This window comes from Salvelinus sp. IW2-2015, linkage group LG14 (genome assembly GCF_002910315.2).
Source record: "Salvelinus sp. IW2-2015 linkage group LG14, ASM291031v2, whole genome shotgun sequence".
Lineage (NCBI taxonomy): Eukaryota > Metazoa > Chordata > Actinopteri > Salmoniformes > Salmonidae > Salvelinus > Salvelinus sp. IW2-2015.
The window spans coordinates 48,857,893-48,879,731 of NC_036854.1; the positions used below are offsets into that span (position 1 = coordinate 48,857,893).

Consider the following 21,839-nt stretch of genomic DNA (forward strand, 5'->3'; position numbering starts at 1 on the left):
AACCCCCTGAATGAGTAGGTGTTCTAAAACTTTAGACTGGTAGTCTATGTATATACTGTATTTTATACCATCTATTGCATCTTGTCTGTGCTGCTCGGTCATCACTCATCCTTATGTTTATATGTATAAATTCTTATTCCATCCCTTTACTTCGATTTGTGTGTATTAGGTACTGGTTGTGGAATTGTTCGATTTACTTGTTTGATATTACTGCACTGTCGGAACTAGAGGCACAAGCATTTCGCTACACTCGCAATAACATCTGTTAACCATGTGTATGTGACCAAGGTTATGATTGGGAGGAAAGAGCTGTTTGCCTAAATTGGTAACCTGTAGCCAAGGCTTTGTACTGTAGCCTATATGGTAAATCATGGCTGACATTGTTCTTTTTMTTTTTCATGGCATCTCATCTTGTTTTTCCTCAGGAAAAATAGGTTGTTGACTATTTTTTTGTTATTGTTGATGAAATTAAACGCTGCTTGTGTGTGTATGTGTGGGAGGATATCGAGAGTAGGCCTTGAACAGAACAAGTGTTTATGTCTTTGGCCATTGCGTAGCAGGCAGCAATGAAACATAGCTGGAAGGAAAAGCAATCAATCTGGCTCCTTAGAGCCAAAGAGCCATTATTATCATCCTTCGAAGAGATTTACTTCACAAAGCCCTATTATAAAGCACTGGCTCACATTTCTCATACTCACAGTACATCGTATAGAGGAGTTTGGAAACAGCGTACTTTGCGTCTTAGAAGGGGAGTTTAAATCCTGTCTTATTTTTGTGTGATTCAAAAAAATTATAATATTAAGCAAATAAATACTGCGATTGAGACAGACAATAGACACTGGTGTCTTTATATGGATAATTACCATTTTGTTTTAAACTCATGTCCATTGAACAAAAATAATAGTGTGGCCTGTTTTGCTCATATACAGTATCAGCACTTAAACGACCTGCTTGTCTTGAGAGATATAATTAGAACGAATCTGTTCAGGAAGTTGAGGATGACAGATATGTTATGTCTGATAGTAATGCAGTAGTAGTGTGGGGGGGGGGGCATCTTTGGAGTGAAAGACCCCTTTGGAGTGTCTCTGGAGGCATGTGTCTGCTGCGGTGTCCAGGCGTCCACTCTTGAATGTTCCCATACAGGTCATTAGTTGGGTCAAGGGCCTGCAGTGTTGGTTCCCTGATACTGAAAGCTCCCTTAATGATGTGTGGTTGTGTGTGTGTGTGTTTATGTTTTATCTCTGCGAGCGAGCACATTTTTATCTTGATGCCTCTTTTGTGTTTCACAGCTCCATGGAGTGTTGAGAGTAGTCATGGAGCCGTTGCTAGGTGACATGCCCCTGATAGGAGCCTTGTCCCTGTTCTTTCTGAAGAAACCTGTAAGTTCTAGCCCTGACACACACTTGACACACACTTCCTCTTTCTATCATTTGGAATTAAGGTCACTTGCATCATTAGCCGCTTGCAAGACAGTTGTTTGGCAATGGCTATTTTATCACTGTCTTCCTTCCTGTAGTGCTGAGCCTCCAGGCCTATGTTCTGCCTAAACCTTTGGCCAATTTAAGTCAGATACAAGTCCCGAGTGGAGACACTGGAGCCTTAAATAGACATAGATCAGGCTAGTCCTACTTTGGTGGATTTCTTTGCACTGCCTATGCCAGCCTCAGTGCAGACAGCAGATAGAGGAAGCAGGAGGAGTGTAGTGGTAAGACTGTGAGTCGCAGTGTTACATGTTGGGACACAAGCCAGGSAGTGGGTGTTAATTACACAGTATCTGAGTGTGATTCATCTTCTTTGAGAGCAGACCACAGACTCTAGATCAGGAGCTCCTGTTTCTGTGGCCTCGGGCATGATTATATTTCTATTATCTGTCATCCTAATAATGGGGGGGGGGAAGCACATTTTATGGAAGAACTTTTGAGGTAAAGGATAAAAAGGGTCCCTCTTCTCTCTGATTTAGGGGGTAGAGTTAAGTCAAATATTCTCCAGAATGCTTCACAGTGAAGTGGACAACCCTTCATTCTCCTCCTTAAATGGTTCAATCTTGACTGCCAAATAAAATAACATTCTGAGACGACTTGTGGATGGGAGGACGGCATTTTAGGCGATGAAACGCAGAGAACTGGAGGGATAACATCCTTAGGAAGGCTACTCAAGTTCTGCAGTGTGCAGCTAAAATGCACCGCTGCAAAGTTCTGCAATGCGCAGCTGTTTTAATTGGTACACATTATGTACATGGTCTCCAAGCACCCTCCATTAGTTGATAATGTTATGCTTGGAGAAGAAGCCACACTGCTCTGCCAGTTCACTGCTACGGTACAGTACCCCCTATAGGGCTCCTCCACTGCAGCTGGTGTCACTCCAGCGTTTGTATGCACCAGTGTTATACACAAAAGGCAACATAGAGTATTTGGGCCAAACATTGGCAGCAATCCATGCAGTGGAAATGCACCATATGGAATTGGCTACTTTGCAGTGTTCTGGACAGTCCTTGTTCAACACTATATCTGCTGCAGTGTAGGCAACACAGAGAGAGAGGGAGGGGAGGGGAGGGGAGGGGGGGGCTGTAAAAACGCATTGAAATTGATTCCTTGAGCCAAGAGACACATCAAAGCTCCGACTAGCATAAAGAAAAAAAATACCCGTCGGCTTAGAAGTTACTACCTGCATTTCCACAATGCCTGTTTGAAATCACCCTGCATATTGGGAAACGTGAAATCTTTATCTGAGTGACAGCACAGCTAAGCCAGAAAAAGTTACCGTCAAGGAGTCCTGTGCTGTCACTCAGATAAAATTCTCACGTTTACCAATATGCAGGGTGATTTCAAACAGGCATTGTCCCCTTTTATCATAACATTGTATAACCACAAAACCTTTTGGTAAGAGACTTTTGCATGGAAAAATACACAGTCCCTGGCTCCCTGACCTCAATATAGAACCTGTGTCCATCCCAAATGGTGCCGTATTTTCTATGTTGTGTGCTACTGTTGACCAGGGTCCATAGGAAATAGGATGTCATTTGGGACAGCCCCTGTATACGGATTTGGTTTTTTTAATAAATCTTTCAGAGAGTCAAGTATTAGTCCAATCTGGGGGGCGGTATCTTTGGTGTCAGTGTTCTAACACTGACTCATACATATACTGTACAAAGATGTGTGTCCCCAGTTCAACAGTAACGTGTATATAAGAGAAAGCTGAAACAAGTAAAACAGCTACAGGTACAGTATTTAACTCTAGTAGCTTGTTAGAACCAGCCTGATTGTATACGTATACTGTATGTCTCACCGTCATTGTGTATTGTTTTGTATATTGAGACATCAAGCCATGATAACACGATAGGTAGCTCAGAGGTTGAGAACAGAGCAGAAGACACATTTCTGTTGTTCGTAAATAATAGTTGTATTGGGTATTTACTACAGAAATTACTACAGTTCCCGCTCAGCCCAGTCAAAACTGTTCGCTGCTCTGGCACCCCAATGGTGGAACAAACTCCCTCACGACGCCAGGTCAGCGGAGTCAATCACCACCTTCCGGAGACACCTGAAACCCCACCTCTTTAAGGAATACCTAGGATAGGATAAAGTAATCCTTCTAACCCCCCCCCCCCCCCCCTTAAAAGAGTTAGATGCACTATTGTAAAGTGGTTGTTCCACTGGATATCATAAGGTGAATGCACCAATTTGTAAGTCGCTCTGGATAAGAGCGTCTGCTAAATGACTTAAATGTAAATGTAAATGGAACACAGATTTAAGGCTGTGCCATCAGGCTAAATATAGGGTAAAACTGCAGCAAAAAATATGCTTGTTGGCACACCCATCTTGTCATTTTTCATGTGCAAAAATGTCCGATTTCAAAGGAAATTGGTTTATTTGTCAAGAGGCAAGGAAATGAGCTCCTTTGGCTTCTGTTTTACTTTGCTGCACTTGTGAGTAATTACATCACAGGAGTCACACAACAATATAGTTAAGTGCTTGAATCAATGTAGATCATTTACTTAATCTCACTCTTTCTGGCTAGTGTCCCTGTGTGCATTTTTCCCTTCTATAAGATGGTGTTTGTTTTTAGATAATTGAAGTAAAAAAGCGCAGGTGTGGCTTTTCAATCGTTCTTTGTACAGCATGTTCTTCCAGATTCCATACCGCTAAAATCTACATGTGTTTTGTTTTCATCTAGCTTTTGGACATCAACTGGACAGGCCTCACCAATATACTAGACATTCCTGGGCTCAAGTAAGTAAACTGGGTCTGTTTTGTGCTCTGGGGGTGAAGTTTCCCCTAGGTCCAGATCTAGGAGCGGGTTCCCCTCCCCCAATCCTAACCTTAACCACTAGTGGGGAAAATGTAAAACTGACCCAAGATCAGTGTCTTGGGGCAACTTCACCCTACACCCTCTTTCGTCAGGCAAAGCTTTCACTACTTTTAGGTACAAGACGTTTTGCGGTTTCTACAACCATTTTTTTGACTTTTATATTAATGCTATATACCCATTTTGTTTCTTAAAGAATATAACATATGCCTTATGGGCTCAGTTCAACAGTCGTACCCCATCACAACCCAAAGTATACACTTGTTTTACTCCATTAGTTGTTAACAGTGTAGTTGCAAACAAACACTGTATYAACTATKATTTTGATARCAGGGATGGTGAGTCCTTGCATCCATAGCGTATCTATGAATCGYATACATTTGGGCTTTGTTATTGTTTGAACTGCAGATTGCCACTTGAAACTAGAGTGACCATCGCCCTACAGCTGTTAAGACTGTTAGTCCATTATGCTCACCGCAACACATGACTGCCTGCGAGCTGTGAGACTAAAAAGGCTCGAAAGCAAGAAGGTTTTTATGGTTGAACAAGCTGTCGTTTTCATTTGTGCAACTCATCGCTGACTTTATAGAGATCTATGGTGTGTAAATTGGGCTGCTCCACCAACTCTCTATGGTTGCTAAAATACYCTATTCTGCACATCTCTCAACTCTGAAATGATGAGGTAACAGGCAGGGGACTTGGGGATTTCTTAGGGCTCATTTAAATGAAAGAGCAAAMTGGATGGTCTGCTTATCGAGAGCAACTGTTATGCTTTAGTGTAGAATATAATAGACGTGACAGTAAAGAGGCATTGGCTAAGAAGTAAACACTTCTTGTGTTGTCTTTACGTTTTTCTGTTTTGTGTGACGGTGCTACTACTTGCGTTGAATTGAATCCCACAAGAGCAAATTGGATTTGTAACCACTCACCAGCAAGACAGGTACAGCAACAACATGCATACATAAGAGTCACAGACAGAGAACTGATGGCTGGTGAAACAAGCACAACTCATCCATAAGCKAATGGATCCAATAGAATATGTTTCCCCCTGCTGGTAAAGGAGCCAAGCCATTTGAAGTGCAGATAACCTTTGTCTTCTCTGCAGACGTCAGGCATCATTTCTGTTATTCACATTCACTGCTTAGTTTCTATATGGTTGTGAGTTGACAGTGGCTTTTGCTCATTTAACTCATGTAAATGCTAATGTGGCGGTGGAAAAAGGCCCTAATAAAGATTTCATGATACAGCCACACTCTCCTCCCCACACTCTATTTATTTAGACAAGGGTGTTGACACATCCGCAGCTCAGTGACGGAAATCATCCCCCACACCGCTAGTTCTCTGTAGGGGTGTAATAGATCTGTGCAGTCAGCACACTGTGGGTCTGTTGGTGGAGGCTAGGGGATGGCGCTCGAGGTCACCAGGCTGCTCATCATTACGCACACCTGTCACCATCGTTACGCACACCAGCGCCTCATCAGACTCACCTGGGCTCCATCACCTGCCTGATTACCTTCCCTATATATGTCACTCCCTTTGGTTCTTTCCCCAGGCGTTATCGTTTCTGTTTCAGTGTTTCATGTCTGTACGCTACTTGRGTTTCTTGTTTGGTATTTATTATTGAAGTCACTCCCTGTACTTGGTTCCTGACTCTCAGCGTACACGTTACACACTGTAACAGAAAACTGTAAATGATATGGTAATTTGGGGTATTAGCTGTACATTATGTTGCATTATGGGAAAATGTTGTGGGTGGGAAAATAATTACTATATTTTGAACTGTACTGTAATTCCACCCCACATAATACAGTACCGTYCCGTAACTTTGGAGCGGCYAAAAAACGTTTGACCAATAGTGGGTGCATGGTATTGTTGTTTCTGTCTCATTTAACATATTTTGAGGCATGCCTGTAAGATGCTATATTTGTTGTACCCGTGAGTGAGAACACTCTACCCATTGAACTCCTATGTTGTTATAGTGCCCCATCAATTTGTATAGGGGACAGATTGAATTGGCAGTAAATKTTAAATCTTAAACGTTTGAGCAWTTTGCCATGTCCCTTTGGTCTGTTTTGCCCTGTAGTCGCTGCCAGTTTYGAYGCCTTCGTTAAGGCCTCTAGAAGTGCAAGTCATATAAAATACCAAGTATTAATTCATGTGTAAACACTTTACCTAGCAGCCAACTTGCTTGCACRAATCCTTTGTAATTACAGTAAAATACTGTGGAATACAAATCTCCCCTTAATTAATTCAGATTACGGTAGCATTTACTTTTTTACAGTATAATACAGTACATTTTACAGTATTGTACTGTGCGCCGTTACACAGTACTTTCTTTGATACCGTATTTATATTACGGTAGGTGTACTGAAATATTAAATACATGATTTTGCTTGCCACCGAGCTGCATGTAAGCGCCGGTCAGTGCCAGCTGCATGTTGAAAACAGCTCACCCCGCTCGTGCGCATGTGTGTGTACCTGTATGTGTTCCACGTGATTGATCCCACACTAAAGAGGAATCATGTCCTTTGTAATGCTCCTTAATCTGCTCACACAGAAGTGCTTTAGCTCTCTGCTCAGCTGCAAAAGAAATGATAGGATAAAATGATGACTACGTTTCTTTGAGAAATAAGAGACAAAGAGTGAAGGAATGTACTGTATATGGGGGTATTTAAATTGGTTCTATGCCTTTTCAAATATATACGGTTGTTTCATTTTTACAGATRGCTTCAACCCTCTCATGCAGTTATTTCTGTGTACAGAATTAGGCCGAAGTGGATAGCTCAAAGGTTGACAGAAAATCTCAGCAGATACTAGACCACTTATGGCTATCAACTTCTCGTTAACCAGGCATTGTAATTCCCAGGCTGTAAGGCCTCCTTAATGTCACTGCTAAGTGTTGACTCCCTAGTGGATTACATTGATATTTTGAGGTTTGTGGCTTTACTCCAGCAACATGCTTGAACCCCTTCCAATGTTCCTACCGTCTTATAAAATGGAAAAAGACAAGTTCCTTTGTGCTTAACTGAGATTAGGTGAGAATACTTTCATCCCAAGGTTGTGCTGACTGACTGTGGGGGTTGTTGTGTTTCGTTTTTCCTCAGTGGCTTGTCTGACAGTCTTATTCAGGACGTGATCTACAGCTACCTGGTGCTGCCCAACCGTATCACTATCCCACTGGTGGGGGATGTAGAACTTGCTCAGCTACGTTTCCCTATGCCAAAGGTWCTGCAGCCTTTCACCTGTCTTATATCTAATCATACATCATCATATTTCACACACTAATTAAAGGATCACTTAACTAAAAAAAAAAACACATCTTAGTATTTTGGCATGCACATTTTTGGGGGATATATAAACAATGGACTATTGAACAAAATACTAAAAGGTAGATTAATATCAAGATGAAACCATGTTTCGAGACATTGGTTGTGTAGATCCAGCTATATGCCTTCAACCCAAGTTAATGGAAAAGATAAGCATCGTCTAATTTCCTGGTTTTCCCGGTTTTATTCAGTGCGTATCTTTTCCATTAATTTGGGGTGGAGGCATATAGCTGGATCCACACAACCGATGTTGTGGGACGTGGTTTCATCTGGACTACTTTCGAGTTTTAGACTACAATTAGACTACTTTAGAAGTTTGAAATCATCTGACAAACTTTGYTTTGAAAGTGCAATGTCCCTTGAAGGTTTTGCTGTGTCCTATTTTAAAGTGTCCCTGTGCTGTGTGTGTCACCAGGGAGTCCTGAGGATTCACTTCCTGGAGGCTCAGGACCTGGAAGGGAAGGATAAATTCCTGGGTGGCCTGATCAAGGGGAAGTCTGACCCCTATGGCGTCCTCCATATTGGAAACCAGCTCTTCCAGAGCAAGACCGTCAAAGAGAGCCTGCACCCCAAATGGAACGAAGTTTACGAGGTAAACGAAATCAACTGAAAATGAACTCTTCCAGTGGTACATATGGTTATATCATACAGTAACTTCCCCAGGGGCAGAAACGTCAATGAAACCTGCCCCTCTGTGCGAACTACCCCAGGGACGGCAACATAGGGTATATGTAGAACCAGATACAACTTACATACATATTTCCAACAGTCCAATATTTCCTCTTATTTTTGGCTCTCGTGCAGTTTTACCCACCATGTCATGTTTTACAAGCTTTTGGCTATATTCAATGTGACCGACTATATCTGAGATTGGAGATGAATTGACATAAGTCCTTTCCAGGCACTGGTATATGAGCACTCAGGCCAACACCTGGAGATTGAGTTGTTTGATGAGGACCCAGACAAAGATGATTTCCTGGGGAGGTAAGCTCATGTCCTGTCCTTTTCTTATTACCTCATSGTCAAAAGGCTTATTTCTCTGCATTGTGAGTTATCGTACCCAATATCAAACAAATGATCTTATAATAGCCACAGCAGTCTGTTTAATTCTAGCCTGAAAATATGTCACAAACTTAGCTCTGGTSCAGAGCGTTACTTGCGGCTTGCTGATGCCTTAGCCTTCAGTGTCAGCAAGCCGCACGTAACGCCTTGGAGCAGAGCTATCGCAAACTTAGCATCCATCTTCTCACCACAAAACCTTACTCCTATATGTCGAAATGAAGGGTGARCCCTTGGAAGAGAGAAGAGACAAATTAAAGTATCTTTGATGTATTAAGTATCTGTGATCAGTCACATTAGGAGTTGGACTAAAGCCCTGGTTCTTGGGCCTCATCCCAAGGGGAGGCTGATTTTGTTTTGTCTGGCTCTAGTGCTGCTATAGCATAGCACCTAACAGGGTCCTGGCTGTGTCCCAAATGGCAACCTATTCCCCTATTGGCCCTGACTGGATCAGAGGGCCAACACACTGTATCAGAGAATCAATTTCGCTTCTGTTGTGATGATTCAGGGTGTTTACTTAATACCCCCCTACTGATTTCTTATCCAATCTTTGTGTCTTCGATTGCAGCCTGATGATCGATATGAAAGAGCTTCACAAAGAGCAGAAGGTAGATGAGGTAAGTCTGATATATTTTTWGCATCTTCAAATAAATGTGGTTCAAATAAAAACATGAACTTGGCTTCAGTTCAGCACTTCGATAGAGATTTATTTGCCTTAGTATATTATCTGTCTGTGTTCATTTAAAGATGCTGTGATGTCATCCATGAGTACTGTACACTATGTGTGGGTGTCTTTTATTGTCTGATTCACTCACTACTTTACACTGTTGAGATGTGATATATGTCCCAAATTGCACCTTATTCCCATTATAGTGCGATACTTTCGATATGTGTCCTGGACAAAAGTGGTGCACTATAAAGGGAATTAGGGTGCCATTTTGGGATGCACCCTTGAACAACCTGTCGTTCTAGTGGTTTGACCTGGAAGAAGTCTCCACGGGGAAACTACACATGAAACTGGAGTGGCTCTCTCTGCTCTCCGCCCCTGACAAGATGGACCAGGTGCGGTATCACAAAACCTTCTCTTTTCAAAGTTGGTACTTACTTACCTCCTCCCCAGATCGTCTGATAATTCAAGACCTTGTATAATGACATTTTACTAGGAGGCTAGCTTGGACACCTTGTCCGCGTGCCAAATGGCACCCTATTCCCTAACTCATGTAGTGAACTACTTTTGACCAGGGCCCATAATGGGACGCAGCCCTTGGCTTAGCCTCTCTTTCAGTCTTGTTACTGCCAGATGTGTGTTACGTAACACGTGAATTACAAGGCTGCTCACTTCTCCTAGTCCAGTTTGTCTCAGTAGTGACCTCCCCCTGTCTCTCCTGTCCAATCAGGTATTAAGGAGTGTGCGAGCTGACCGAAACCTGGCCAATGATGGACTCTCGTCTGCTCTGCTGGTGGTGTACTTGGACTCAGCCAAGAACTTGCCGGTGAGTAGAACTGGGTGACAGGAATTTACAGTTAAAGGTTGAAGGAGTGCTCTGGTGGTGGAGTGAGGCAGATTGCTAAATTATTGAATTGCTGAATGTGAGGCATCTTTAGACTGCTGCAGGTGAAAGCACATTACACAGCGGTTGATTTGACATATTGTACATGATAACATATACTTCAGAATTATATAAATTTTTTCCCATGCTATACACATTAATGTTAATTTTTAACAAATGTAGACCTATAAAATGTTGTAAATAAGCATACAGAGAATAATGTAATATATTTCTACTTTCTGGACATATTCTAATCCACCCAAGGCAGCTATTGTGAATCATGCCAAATTGAACTTCAAAATAATGTTCAGAAATATTTCTAACCCAGTTTAACAAGACATTTTCAGTACACAGGTGTAGTTCAGCCAACATGCCGTAGTTTACTGTTCTCACCTCAACCCTGTCTGTCATGGTATTCCACATGCATAACACACCTTGAACATGACATGAGCACCTCAATGGCTTAATTTGAGCGTCTGTTTGTTTGAACTCCAGTTTTTTTCTCCTTCTTCAACACACTCTTTCACCTTTTGAACGCTGACCTTAACCAACAGATATGGGTCAATATCAGTCCAAGACAGTCAACTCCTAAATCAGCCTGGCAGCGTCTTTAGCGTCTAAGCCATACTTTACCTTCTTCCCTCCCTGTTCTCTCCTATAAAGAGCGTCTTCACAGGGAGCTTTGGGTGCGGAAACTTAAAAGAGAGGAGAGCATCTGGCCTAGTCTTTTGTGAGAGCAATACCTCAATGTATAGAACCTTATTTGTGAGTSCTCCGGTACGCTGCATCATAGAGTTAGCATTAGCGGTGTGTGGTGGGGTTAAACAGTAGCACACTAGCTCTGGTACAGGGCGTCGTTCGGATGCGCGTTCACTATCACACAGTCGAACAACGCCCTGGACCAGAGCTAAGTAACAGACCTGCTGCAGTGAGTCGTCTTGTACCATAAAGCATGTTGATTGACTCTGCTGCATGYTTGCAAATCCTAATAATATTATTATACAGTAATTTCCCATACCCAGTTGATCATGAATATTTATCATATTGACTAAATAATAATTCCAATAACTCAGGATAGTGCTTCATCTTTCGTCCAACACCAAGGTGCAGGCATGAAAAATATGGTTTACAAYGAACTATTGATTTCAAGGTGTCAGGGTACTTGATTGAGGGGACTATTTGTGGCGCATCACTTCAAGGATGCGTTGACGCCTGTCATTCTCGCTCGGTCTAAACAGAGGTGACAGGCAAAGATGATGTTGCTTTTAGTGTCTGTTCACTGGACCGTTACGTCTAAGTAAGGGAATATTGAAATACTGTCAGATCTCTTATTAGCTCGATCTAAACAACATCCCTCGTCACAAGTTCATACCAGCACCTCATCCTCATCCTCCCAAAAATAAATGACGTTTTCATTCTCCTGTATTCAGCTTTTATTTTATACTGCCTTATATTCATTCATTATAACGTCCCCATTGTTACCTATTGTTCGTAGATAGACGTTATTTATATTTTGGACATTCCTCTCCCTTGATTTATTGGCTGTCTCCTTTCATTTGTTAATTTTCCATTCTTTCCATTTTCCATTCTCTATTGTTGTTGTTTTCATACCACTTAATACAACCGAATCTCGCTCTGGTCCAGGGCGTCATTCGGCTGCGCTACCGTACGACGTCCTGGACCAAAGCTAAACCTTAACCATACTCAATCCCCCATCCCACTAACTCTGGGTCTGATTTTCTCCCCATCTCCCCCCTTTGTATAAAAGAGCAACCTGTTTAATTTCAACCATGACGTGTTGAAGCAAGCCTCTGTCTTTAAGTCCCTGAAGGTAAAGTAAGAAAGTGGGATGATGCACGCCATGCACAGATAGCACGCATAGACGGCTTATGTGTTCTGTCTGCCCTTCCTTACTTTGTGCCATCCAAATGTACTTTTATTATTATGGTAATTTATGGTGCTACTTATCTGTAAATGCATTGTTTATTAGTTGTGAGTCATTGTTTGTTCATTGTGAGTCAWTGTTTGTTCATTGTGAGTCATTGTTTGTTCATTCTGAGTCATTGTTTGTTCATTGTGAGTCATTGTTTGTTCATTGTGAGTCATTGTTTGTTCTTGCTTGGAGATGGATGATCACTCTATGTCTAAGATCTTTTATTGCCACAAGCATCACTTTATAGCTTTTAATTTACTACACACAATAAGAACTGCATTTTCACATACCCGGACGTGTTGCACACCTGCTCTGTAGTTGTACAAAACAGTATGTGTCAAGCATCTCAGGATCAAGTCCACGCTGTCAAGTGATCTTATTCACTGTGATCAAAAAGGAAAAATCCTAAAACAGAACTTCTCTGAGATGCTTGATACATGGCCCCAGATGTTTAAAGACATGCACTATAACGTTTAACATCAAAGCTCAAAACATGTTAATTTGGTGGATGAGGAAAGGGGGAGAGGTAGAACTAGAGGGAGAAGAGAAATCCAAAATTCACTCACTTGGTTCCCATATTTCAATGTGTGTGCAATGAAATGGAACCCTCTACACATTTTAATGTAGAGCTAGGTCTAATTCAATAATTCGTCCTGAAAGTAAATCTGCATTTTACCGTTCCTTTTCTGCCATGTGATAGTTTGAGGTTGTGTGTCTCTCTCAGGCTCTTTTATAATCRTATATTTTATATCAGGCTAGAGCAATCTCCAGGAGGTAGGTAATGTCTCCCAAATGGCACCCTATTCCCTATACAATGCATTGGGAAATTATTCAGACCCCTTGACTTTTTCCACATTTCTTTACGTTACTTACTTATTCTGAAATGTATTACATTCTTTTTTTCCTCTCATCAATCTACACACAATACCCCATAATGYCAAAGCAAAAACAGGTTTTCAGAAATGTTCGCAAATTTATAAAATAAAATAACTGAAATATCACATTTATATAACTGTTCAGACCCTTTACTCGGTACTTTGTTGAAGCACCTTTGGCAGCGATTACAGCATCGAGTCTTCTTGGGTATGACGCTACATGCTTGGCACACCTGTATTTGGGGAGTTTCTCCCATTCTTCTCCGCAGATCATAAGCTCTGTCAGGTTGGATGGGGAGTGTTGCTGCACAGCCATTTTCAGGTCTCTCCAGAGATGTTCAATCGGGTTCAAGTCCAGGCTCTGTTTAGGCCACTCAAGGACATTCAGAGACTTGTCCCGAACCCARTCCTGCATTGTCTTGGCTGTATGCTTAGGATTATTGTCCTGTTTTAAGGTGAACCTTTGCCCCAGTCTGAGGCCCTGAGCGCTCTGGAGCAGGTTTTCATCAAGGATCTCTCTGAACTTTGCTCCCTTCATCTTTCCCTCGATCCTGACTAGTCTCCCAGTCCCTGCCGCTGAATAACATCCCCACAGCATGATGCTGCCACCCACCATGCTTCACCGTAGGGATGGTGCCTGGTTTCCTCCAGACGTGACGCTTGGCATTCAGGCCAAAGAGTTCAATCTTGGTTTCATCAGACCAGAGCATCTTGTTTATCATGGTCTGAGTCTTTTAGGTGCCTTTTGGCAAACTCCAAGRGGGCTGTCATGTGCCTTTAACTGAGGAGTGGCTTCCGTCTGGCCACTACCATAAAGGCCTGATTAGTTGCGTGCTGCAGAGATGTTTGTCCTTCTGGAAGGTTCTCCGATCTTCACAGAGGAACTCTGGAGCTCTGTCAAATTGACCATCGGGTTCTTGGTCACCTCTCTGACCAAGGCCCTTCTCCCCCAATTGCTCAGTTTGGCCGGGCAGCCAGCTCTAGGAAGAGTCTTGGTGGTTCCAAACTTCTTCCATTTAAGAATGATGGAGGCCACTGTGTTCTTGGGGACCTTCAATGTTACAGAAATGTTTTGGTACCCTTCCCCAGATCTGGGCCTCGGAGCYCTACGGACAATTCCTTCAACCTCATGGCTTGGTTTTTGCTCTGACATGCGCTGTCAACTGTTGGACCTTATACAGTGGGGAGAACAAGTATTTGAATACACTGCCGATTTTGCAGGTTTTCCTACTTACAAAGCATGTAGAGGTCTGTAATGTTTATCATGGGTACACTTCAACTGTGAGAGACGGAATCTAAAACAAAAATCCAGAAAATCACATTGTATGATTTTTAAGTAATTCATTTGCATTTTATTGCATGACATAAGTATTTGATCATCTACCAACCAGTAAGAATGCTTTTATTTTACTTAAAACTTGCAAAGAATTCTAAAAACCTGTTTTTGCTTTGTCGCTATGGGTTATTATTGTAGATTGATGAGAGGAAAAAAATGAAATTKATTTCATAATAAGTAAGTAACYTAACAAAATGTGAAAAAAGTCAAGGGGTCTGAATAATTTCCCAATGCAATCTATAGGGAATAGGGTGCCATTTGGGAGACATCTAATGTATGAGTCTAAAGTTACCAGACTAAAGTGCATCCCTACCTCCTGGAGATTGCTTTAGCCTGATATAAAAGATAGTTTGAGGCTGTTTTATAATCCGATCACATGGCAGAATTGTTTTTTTGTCAGAGGACAAAAGGAATGGTTAAAATGTAATACATTTTTGAYTAAGGCTGTAACGTAACAAAATGTGGAAAAAGGGAAGGGGTCTAAATACTTTCCGAGTGCATTACTTTTAGAGCAGAGCCTACAGTATAGGCCCTCGTAAAAAGTAGTGCACTACGCAGGGAATATGGTGCCATTTGGAACATAGACATTGTTATATGTACATGGTATCTTTTATAAACCGGTTGCCAACGGTGAGAGTTCTTGGGTTTCAAAACTGAGAATGAGCTTGAAATTAGATTGAAGAATGTGGTCTAACTAAGACCAAGGTTGACTGTTTCCTWGCTACTGTGCATTGTCCAAAAAAGCCCTCTATGCCAAAGTGTACTAAATAAGGAATAGAAAACAATTTGAGATGCAGCCTAATTTATATTCTCTTTTATCTGAGGATAGACATTCTGAACCATTTCTAAACTGATTTCAGTTTGTTTCTACTGTATAATATTTGTGTTACTACAATAAGCTGAAGAATAGGAGATTTTCAGTGTGGGTTTTTGTCTTAGTAACAGTCAGCCACTCTTTTTCTGGTCATCTCTCACAGTCCGGCAAGAAAACGACCAGTGAACCAAGTCCTTGCGTTCATTTCACAGTTGGGAACAAATCATTTGAGAGTAAGGTAAGAAACTACAGTGGGCATGGTTTCTGTAGATAATTGTAAAGTATAATTGTAAACATCATATTCCACTCCTGTTCTTATGTTGATTCTATTATTTTCTATTACAGCATATTCTATTCTATATGTGTTTCCTTTAGATCCGCCATAAGACCAATGAGCCCATGTGGGAGGAAGCTTTCTCCTTCCTCGTCCATAACCCCAGGAGGCAGGAGCTGGAAGTGGAGGTACTGCACACTTTACATACATTTTTCATCATACCACAACTGGTAGTGATTTATTTCTATACATGTACTAGATGTTTTTTATGTTTTTGCTTGGGTCAAACATTGAGTTTACAGTAAGTGTATGTGAATTATAGAATATCTGATGTTAACCCTTTGTTGGCTTGCCTGTCGATGTCCAGGTGAAGGACGACAAGCACAAGTGCACCCTGGGTAATCTTACAGTCCCTTTGAGTGGTCTATTGGTGGAAGAGGACATGATGTTCACTCAGCAATTTTCCCTGAGGAACTCTGGACCCAGCTCCACACTCAAACTGAAGTTGGCACTCAGGGTAAGAATAGGCAGTGCCCCAAATGGCACCATATTCCCTATGTAATGCACTACTGTACTTTTGACCAGGGCCCATAGGGCTCTACAATGTAGGGAATAGGGTGCCATTTGTGACGCAACCATATTAGACCTGCTGTCCATTTTCTTATGTTACTGATTGAAGTGTGTAAAGAAAACGTCCTATCACAATGTACAGTATAGCACTGTGCTCTGCTCTTCTGTGTCTCAGGTTCTGTTTCTGGAGAAGCAGACGAGTGCGTCGGACCAGCCCTCCTCTGTCCAAGTAAGGAAAGCCAGCGTGGTCAACCCCACCGTCCCCTCCCAGAGACTCTCCACATCGGAGTCACCTCTTCCCCCAGACACCAACCCCCCAACACCACCAATGGAGGCCGCCACCTACACCCTCAACCGCAGAGAGGAGCAGAGGGAGGAGTCGTACGGTGGCAGCCCCATCAGGAGCACCTCCAACCTGAACACCACCATATCCAGCTCCCAGAAACACCTGCCCCACAAGGACTCCATGGCCAGCCTGGCTTCGGACATCTCCCTGCCCTTCGCCACCCAAGAGCTGCAGCAGAGGCTCAGGCAGCTGCAGAAGTAAATTACACACACGCACACAATCACTATCATGAGGTAAGGTAAATGTACAGTGGCTTGCAAAAGTATTCATCCCCCTTGGCGTTTTTCCTATTTTGTTGCATTATAACCTGCAATTTAAATTGATTTATAGTCGAAATTGGTGAAATGAAATGAAAAAAATAACTTGTTTGAAAAAGAAAAAAAAAGTAATTGCCGGAAAAGTGCGTGCATATGTATTCATCCCTTTGCTATGAAGCCCCTAAATAAGATCTGGTGCAACCAATTACCATCAGAAGTCACATAATTAGTTAAATAAAGTACACCTGTGTGCAATGTAAGTGTCACGTGATCTGTCACATGATCTCAGTATATATACACCTGTTCTGAAAGGCCCCAGAATCTGCAACACCACTAAGCAAGGCTCTCCAAACAGGTCAGGGACAAAGTTGTGGAGAAGTACAGATCAAGGTTGGGTTATAAAAAAAATATCCGAAACTTTGAACATCCCACAGAGCACCATTAAATCCATTCTTAAAAAATTGAAAGAATATGGCACCACAACAAACCTGCCAAGAGAGGGCCGCCCACCAACACTCACGGACCAGGCAAGGAGGGCATTAATCAGAGAGGCAACAAAGAGACCAAAGATAACCCTGAAGAAGCACAGCGGAGATTGGATTGGAGTATCTGTCCACTTTAAGTCGTACACTCCACAGAGCTGGGCTTTATGGAAGAGTGGCCAGAAAAAAAGCCATTGCTTAAAGAAAAAAATAAGCAAACACGTTTGGTGTTTGCCAAAAAGCATGTGGGAGACTCCCCAAACATATGGAACAAGGTACTCTGGTCAGATGAGACTACAATGGAGCTTTTTGGCAATCAAGGAAAATGCTATGTCTGGCGCAAACCCAACACCTCTCATCACCCCGAGAACAACATCCCCACAATGAAGCATGGTGGTGGCAGCAGCATGCTGTGGGGATGTTTTCCATCGGCAGGGATGCTAAATAGAGGGACATTTTTGAAGGAAACCTGTTTCAGTCTTTGAAACAGGTTTCCAGCAGGACAATGACCCTAAGTATACTGCTAAAGCAACACTCGAGTGGTTGAAGGGGAAACATTTAAATCTTTTGGAATGGCCTAGTCAAACGCCAGACCTCAATCCAATTGAGAATCTGTGGTATGACTTAAAGATTGCTGTACACCAGTGGACTTTGGGGAGGTGAATTATTATGCACGCTCAGGTTTTCGTTTTTTTGTCTTATTTCTTGTTTGTTTCACAAGAGAAAATTATTTTGCATCTTCAAAGTGGTAAGCATGTTGTGTAAATCAAATGATACAAACCTCCCCAAAAAAATCTATTTTAATTCCAGGTTATAAGGCAACAAAATAGGAAAAATGCCAAGGGGGTGAATACTTTCGCAAGCCACTGTAATCATAAATCTGTGCTGTGTTGTGTTTTCAGTGGGTCTGCCCCTAGTCCATACCCCATGGGGGAGATTCAACTGACTGTCCGCCACAGCTCCCAGAGGAACAAGCTCATCGTGGTGGTGCATGCCTGTCGGTCAGTCAGTGGCCTCACATAACASACTAGACCAGCCACATACAGTATAGGCCAGTTTCCTGAACACAGATTAAGCTTAGTCCTGGACTAAAAAACATGCTCATTGGAGATTCTCCATCGAAAGAGCCTTCTTAGTCCAAGACTAAGCTTAATGTGTGTCCAGGAAACCGCCCGTCCGTGTTCATCTTAATTACCACAAGTTCAGGATTTACTCTGTTCAGATTTCAATGTGCCTGACGGACCCCATGTACATTTTGCCCTCAGAAACCTCATTGCGTTCGCTAAGGATGGATCAGATCCTTTCATTCGGATTTATCTGCTCCCTGACAAGAGCCGGACAGGCCGTAGGAAGACCAGCACCATAAAGAAAACCCTGAACCCTGTGTATGATCAAACGTGAGTTCTGACTGACTGTCACTGTAGGCCACAACCATAGAATGACATATAGAACTTATAAGTAATAGTAGTACATTGGTTCTCTATGGCCACCTACATTATGCAACCTTTTCACAACCATCAAAATAATTCACAACGTCATCCATTGGATTCATTCATTACCCAGTATCACTGCAGTAGGAAATCCTCACTCAGAAATAAAGGAGAATCCTACAGTGTGTTTTGTTCGTCTGCAGGTTTGAGTTTAGTGTGTCCATGGTGGAGCTGCACAGGAGAACTCTGGACATCGCTGTGAAGAATGGAGGAAGTATACTGTCCAAACACAGAGGACTCCTCGGGAAGGTAGTGTATCCTCACAAGATAGGGAATAGGGTGCCATTTGGGACACATTCTATGAAGTGCACTACTTTTGACCAGACCCCTATGAACCCTGGTCAAAAGTGGTACTCTTTAGTGGGATTACGGTGGCATTTGCACTTGAAAAAAGAAAGGGAAGGTGGATACCTAGTCAGTTGTACAACTGAATGCATTCAACTGAAATGTGTCTTCCGCATTTACCCAACCCCTCTGAATCAGAGAGGTGCGGACGGCTGCCTTAATCGACATCCACGTCTTCGGCGTCCGGGGAACAGTGGGTTAACTGCCTTGCTCAGGAGCAGAACAACGTATTTTTACCTTGTCAGCTCAGGGATTCAATACAGCAACCTTTCGCTACCCAAATAAAGGAGCGTGAGGAATGTTATCTGATTGTTGTTGACTACCAATGCTACTTTACTTATTATAGGTGATGGTGGATTTGAGTGGTGAGGATATATCCAAGGGCTGTACGCAATGGTAAGATGCTCCTTTACCCAATTTGTGTTGTCAGCTCTGTGCTGTATTTGTGTTAACATTTGATACACATTTAATTTGGTTCAATAAACTAGGTTGTTCATTCTATGGTTGCATCTTTGTGTGTGAGCAAATTGCTATAGAAATCCTGTGTATGTATTATATTTGTTAGTCATATTTTAGTTTTAAGCCATTGCCATTTGTTGCCCCACTGGTGTCTTGTAGGTATGACCTCACTGAAGATGGCAGCCGCAAAACGGTCCAGGCATAGAGAGGGACATAGGAAGACCTCACCTCCATAATCATAAACACACATCCTGCTGTTTCAACTCTAGTGACATTCAATTCAAAAAAGCTTTATAGGCATGACAAAAATCAAATTTTATTGCCAATTGACATTCATAGAAACACACATCACTCTGCTTTCATTTAGTGTTATCACTTATCAAAGGGGACATAATTTAAATTTTCTTACTTTTTTCCCCTTTAATTTGTGTGTTTATCATGTTGACGCATGTAGAGATACAACTTGAAGCTTGCTGTAACATGCTGTTCCTGCACTATTGAAAGACGTCAAAGTTTCACAAAATTGTCCTGTTAAAAGCAAAAAACTATGATCAGAAGATTTTGGTTAATGTGTCAAAAAGCACATTTACTGCCTTGTTTTCTAACTTGTTCAGTGTTTATATGGACTAATTAGTTTTCATTGTTATTTCTTACTATTGAAGGAAATTATGTTGGAATCCTATTTGTTTTCTTTGACATTGAATGGACTCCATATCTATTGATGTGACCGTAATTCTCATCAAAACGACAGATATTGCTGCTATGGTAGTTTACAAGCTGTAAACAAGGATGACCAGTTAATGTGTTTTATATATTTTTGTCAAGTAGTGTTATTTGGTCATTGTTTACTTCCGCCTATTTTCTTTATGCTAACGGTAATCAATTACTCCTACAGTGATCAAAAGTCCTACCAGTGGATTCACATCAAAAAAATATCAAATGATTGTTCAGTATATTCTATACTGTATATTCTGAAGGATCCAGTGCAATATAGAATTATGTTCAAATGAAGGGGGTATGTCAGGGCGGGATATGTTCTGCTCTGGTGTACAGGAATAGTATATCTAAACAGATAAGAGTGAGTTTGGTTATCGTAATAAATCATTTGTAAATGAATAGAGGACCATATATGAATGGTCTCTTACACCAGACACATTATGCAACAAAAAAAATTGCAACATTGTGTGAAGTTTTGTTTTTATTTTGTTGATTGATGACAGAATGTGCCATAGGCTACTCCTACACGTATAAGCCATGCAATGCTGTTTTATCTTGAAACACGTTCATATTATGCATTACAAACATCTTAAATACTCTGTCAGTTATCTTTCCTGTGCCTTAACATTAAACACCTTCACACTTGCTGTACAAATGTACATGAAACCTTTTAGGAATCAAGTTCTCACATTTGGAATAAGTATATTCATGGTTTGTTTTGAATAATAAAGAGTTGTTTCTCTTTAATTAAAAAAAAAAAAGTTTAATTTAAAGTGTTTTTGTTGTGTGTAATGACTTGACTTCCCTGTGAAAATTTGCCTGGTCCTAAATTCATTGTAAGCCTTTGTGAGACTGTTGTTTCTATGTCTGAGAGCTTACTGTATGTATCTACTAGGTCCTTGTTTTGCTGTACATAAGCTCCATCTAGTGGTTTCTCAGATGCAACTTTAGTTGAGATGTTCTTTTAATTTATTATTTACTATTGTGTTACTTTAGCATGTAAAAATAACACTAACACAATGTGTGTGTTTACAGATTACTTTAAAGGCCCGGCCCAGAGCAAACTTTATTTTCTATATAAGGTTGAATTAAAACTGTGAACTTGTCAAAATGATGATCATGCCCTTTTAGTGTAAGAGCTGTTTAAATAAATTGCCTGACATTTCAGCCTGTTTTGGTGCGATTGAGTTTGGCCTTGGTAAATTAGTTATTACTCCAAAAATCAATAACATAAGTAGCCTTGCTCTACACACAAAAATGCTGCTTAAATAAAGTAGGCTATACAGTCAAAGATGGTTTAGTATGAAAATGCCTAGCAAGCTAAGCTCATGCGCAGAAACACCTCACCGAACTGCGCTTGCCGTCCACTCAAAGGCACTGCTTCGATATAGTTACTTTTGACGAAAATTAAAACGTGTCTGTTTGTCACATTCAGGAGTTTGGAGTAATAACATGTTCAGCTACTTACGACATTGGCTCAAATCTAGGTTGTACCTTCATACATCGAAAAACTAACAACGTCCTCCTCACTATGGCTTCAGACCTACCCAGCCCTTCAGACACAACGGCTGGGCTCTGCCTGTTAGGGCCCACTATAGCAAGTGTTGACGTTATTATTACCCTGCTCCAGGTGCCCAGGTTCCCTGAGCTGTTGCGGGTAACCACAAGCAATATAGTTAATGGGCGGCAAGTAGCAGGTAA

The 21,839-nt window shown here is 41.6% G+C and overlaps 1 protein-coding gene across 2 annotated transcripts in view; it reads left to right on the forward strand.

The window, feature by feature from the left end:
• Nucleotides 1-21,305, forward strand: part of LOC111973148 (extended synaptotagmin-2-A-like) — a 36,912-nt gene extending 15,607 nt beyond the window's left edge. The window contains exons 6-23 of one of the 2 annotated variants that reach the window (XM_024000399.1): nucleotides 1,290-1,379; nucleotides 4,174-4,229; nucleotides 7,410-7,530; nucleotides 8,047-8,223; nucleotides 8,533-8,615; nucleotides 9,259-9,307; nucleotides 9,663-9,752; nucleotides 10,088-10,183; nucleotides 12,009-12,071; nucleotides 15,362-15,436; nucleotides 15,574-15,660; nucleotides 15,840-15,989; nucleotides 16,218-16,585; nucleotides 18,030-18,128; nucleotides 18,393-18,524; nucleotides 18,761-18,866; nucleotides 19,309-19,358; nucleotides 19,581-21,305. In XM_024000399.1, coding sequence (XP_023856167.1) covers nucleotides 1,290-1,379; nucleotides 4,174-4,229; nucleotides 7,410-7,530; nucleotides 8,047-8,223; nucleotides 8,533-8,615; nucleotides 9,259-9,307; nucleotides 9,663-9,752; nucleotides 10,088-10,183; nucleotides 12,009-12,071; nucleotides 15,362-15,436; nucleotides 15,574-15,660; nucleotides 15,840-15,989; nucleotides 16,218-16,585; nucleotides 18,030-18,128; nucleotides 18,393-18,524; nucleotides 18,761-18,866; nucleotides 19,309-19,358; nucleotides 19,581-19,626 — 1,938 coding nt within the window. In that variant the 3' untranslated portion in view covers nucleotides 19,627-21,305. The remainder of the gene's footprint in view (nucleotides 1-1,289; nucleotides 1,380-4,173; nucleotides 4,230-7,409; nucleotides 7,531-8,046; nucleotides 8,224-8,532; nucleotides 8,616-9,258; nucleotides 9,308-9,662; nucleotides 9,753-10,087; nucleotides 10,184-12,008; nucleotides 12,072-15,361; nucleotides 15,437-15,573; nucleotides 15,661-15,839; nucleotides 15,990-16,217; nucleotides 16,586-18,029; nucleotides 18,129-18,392; nucleotides 18,525-18,760; nucleotides 18,867-19,308; nucleotides 19,359-19,580) is intronic. The other variant, XM_024000402.1, reaches the window with a different exon arrangement.
• The last annotated feature ends 534 nt before the right edge of the window (nucleotides 21,306-21,839 follow it).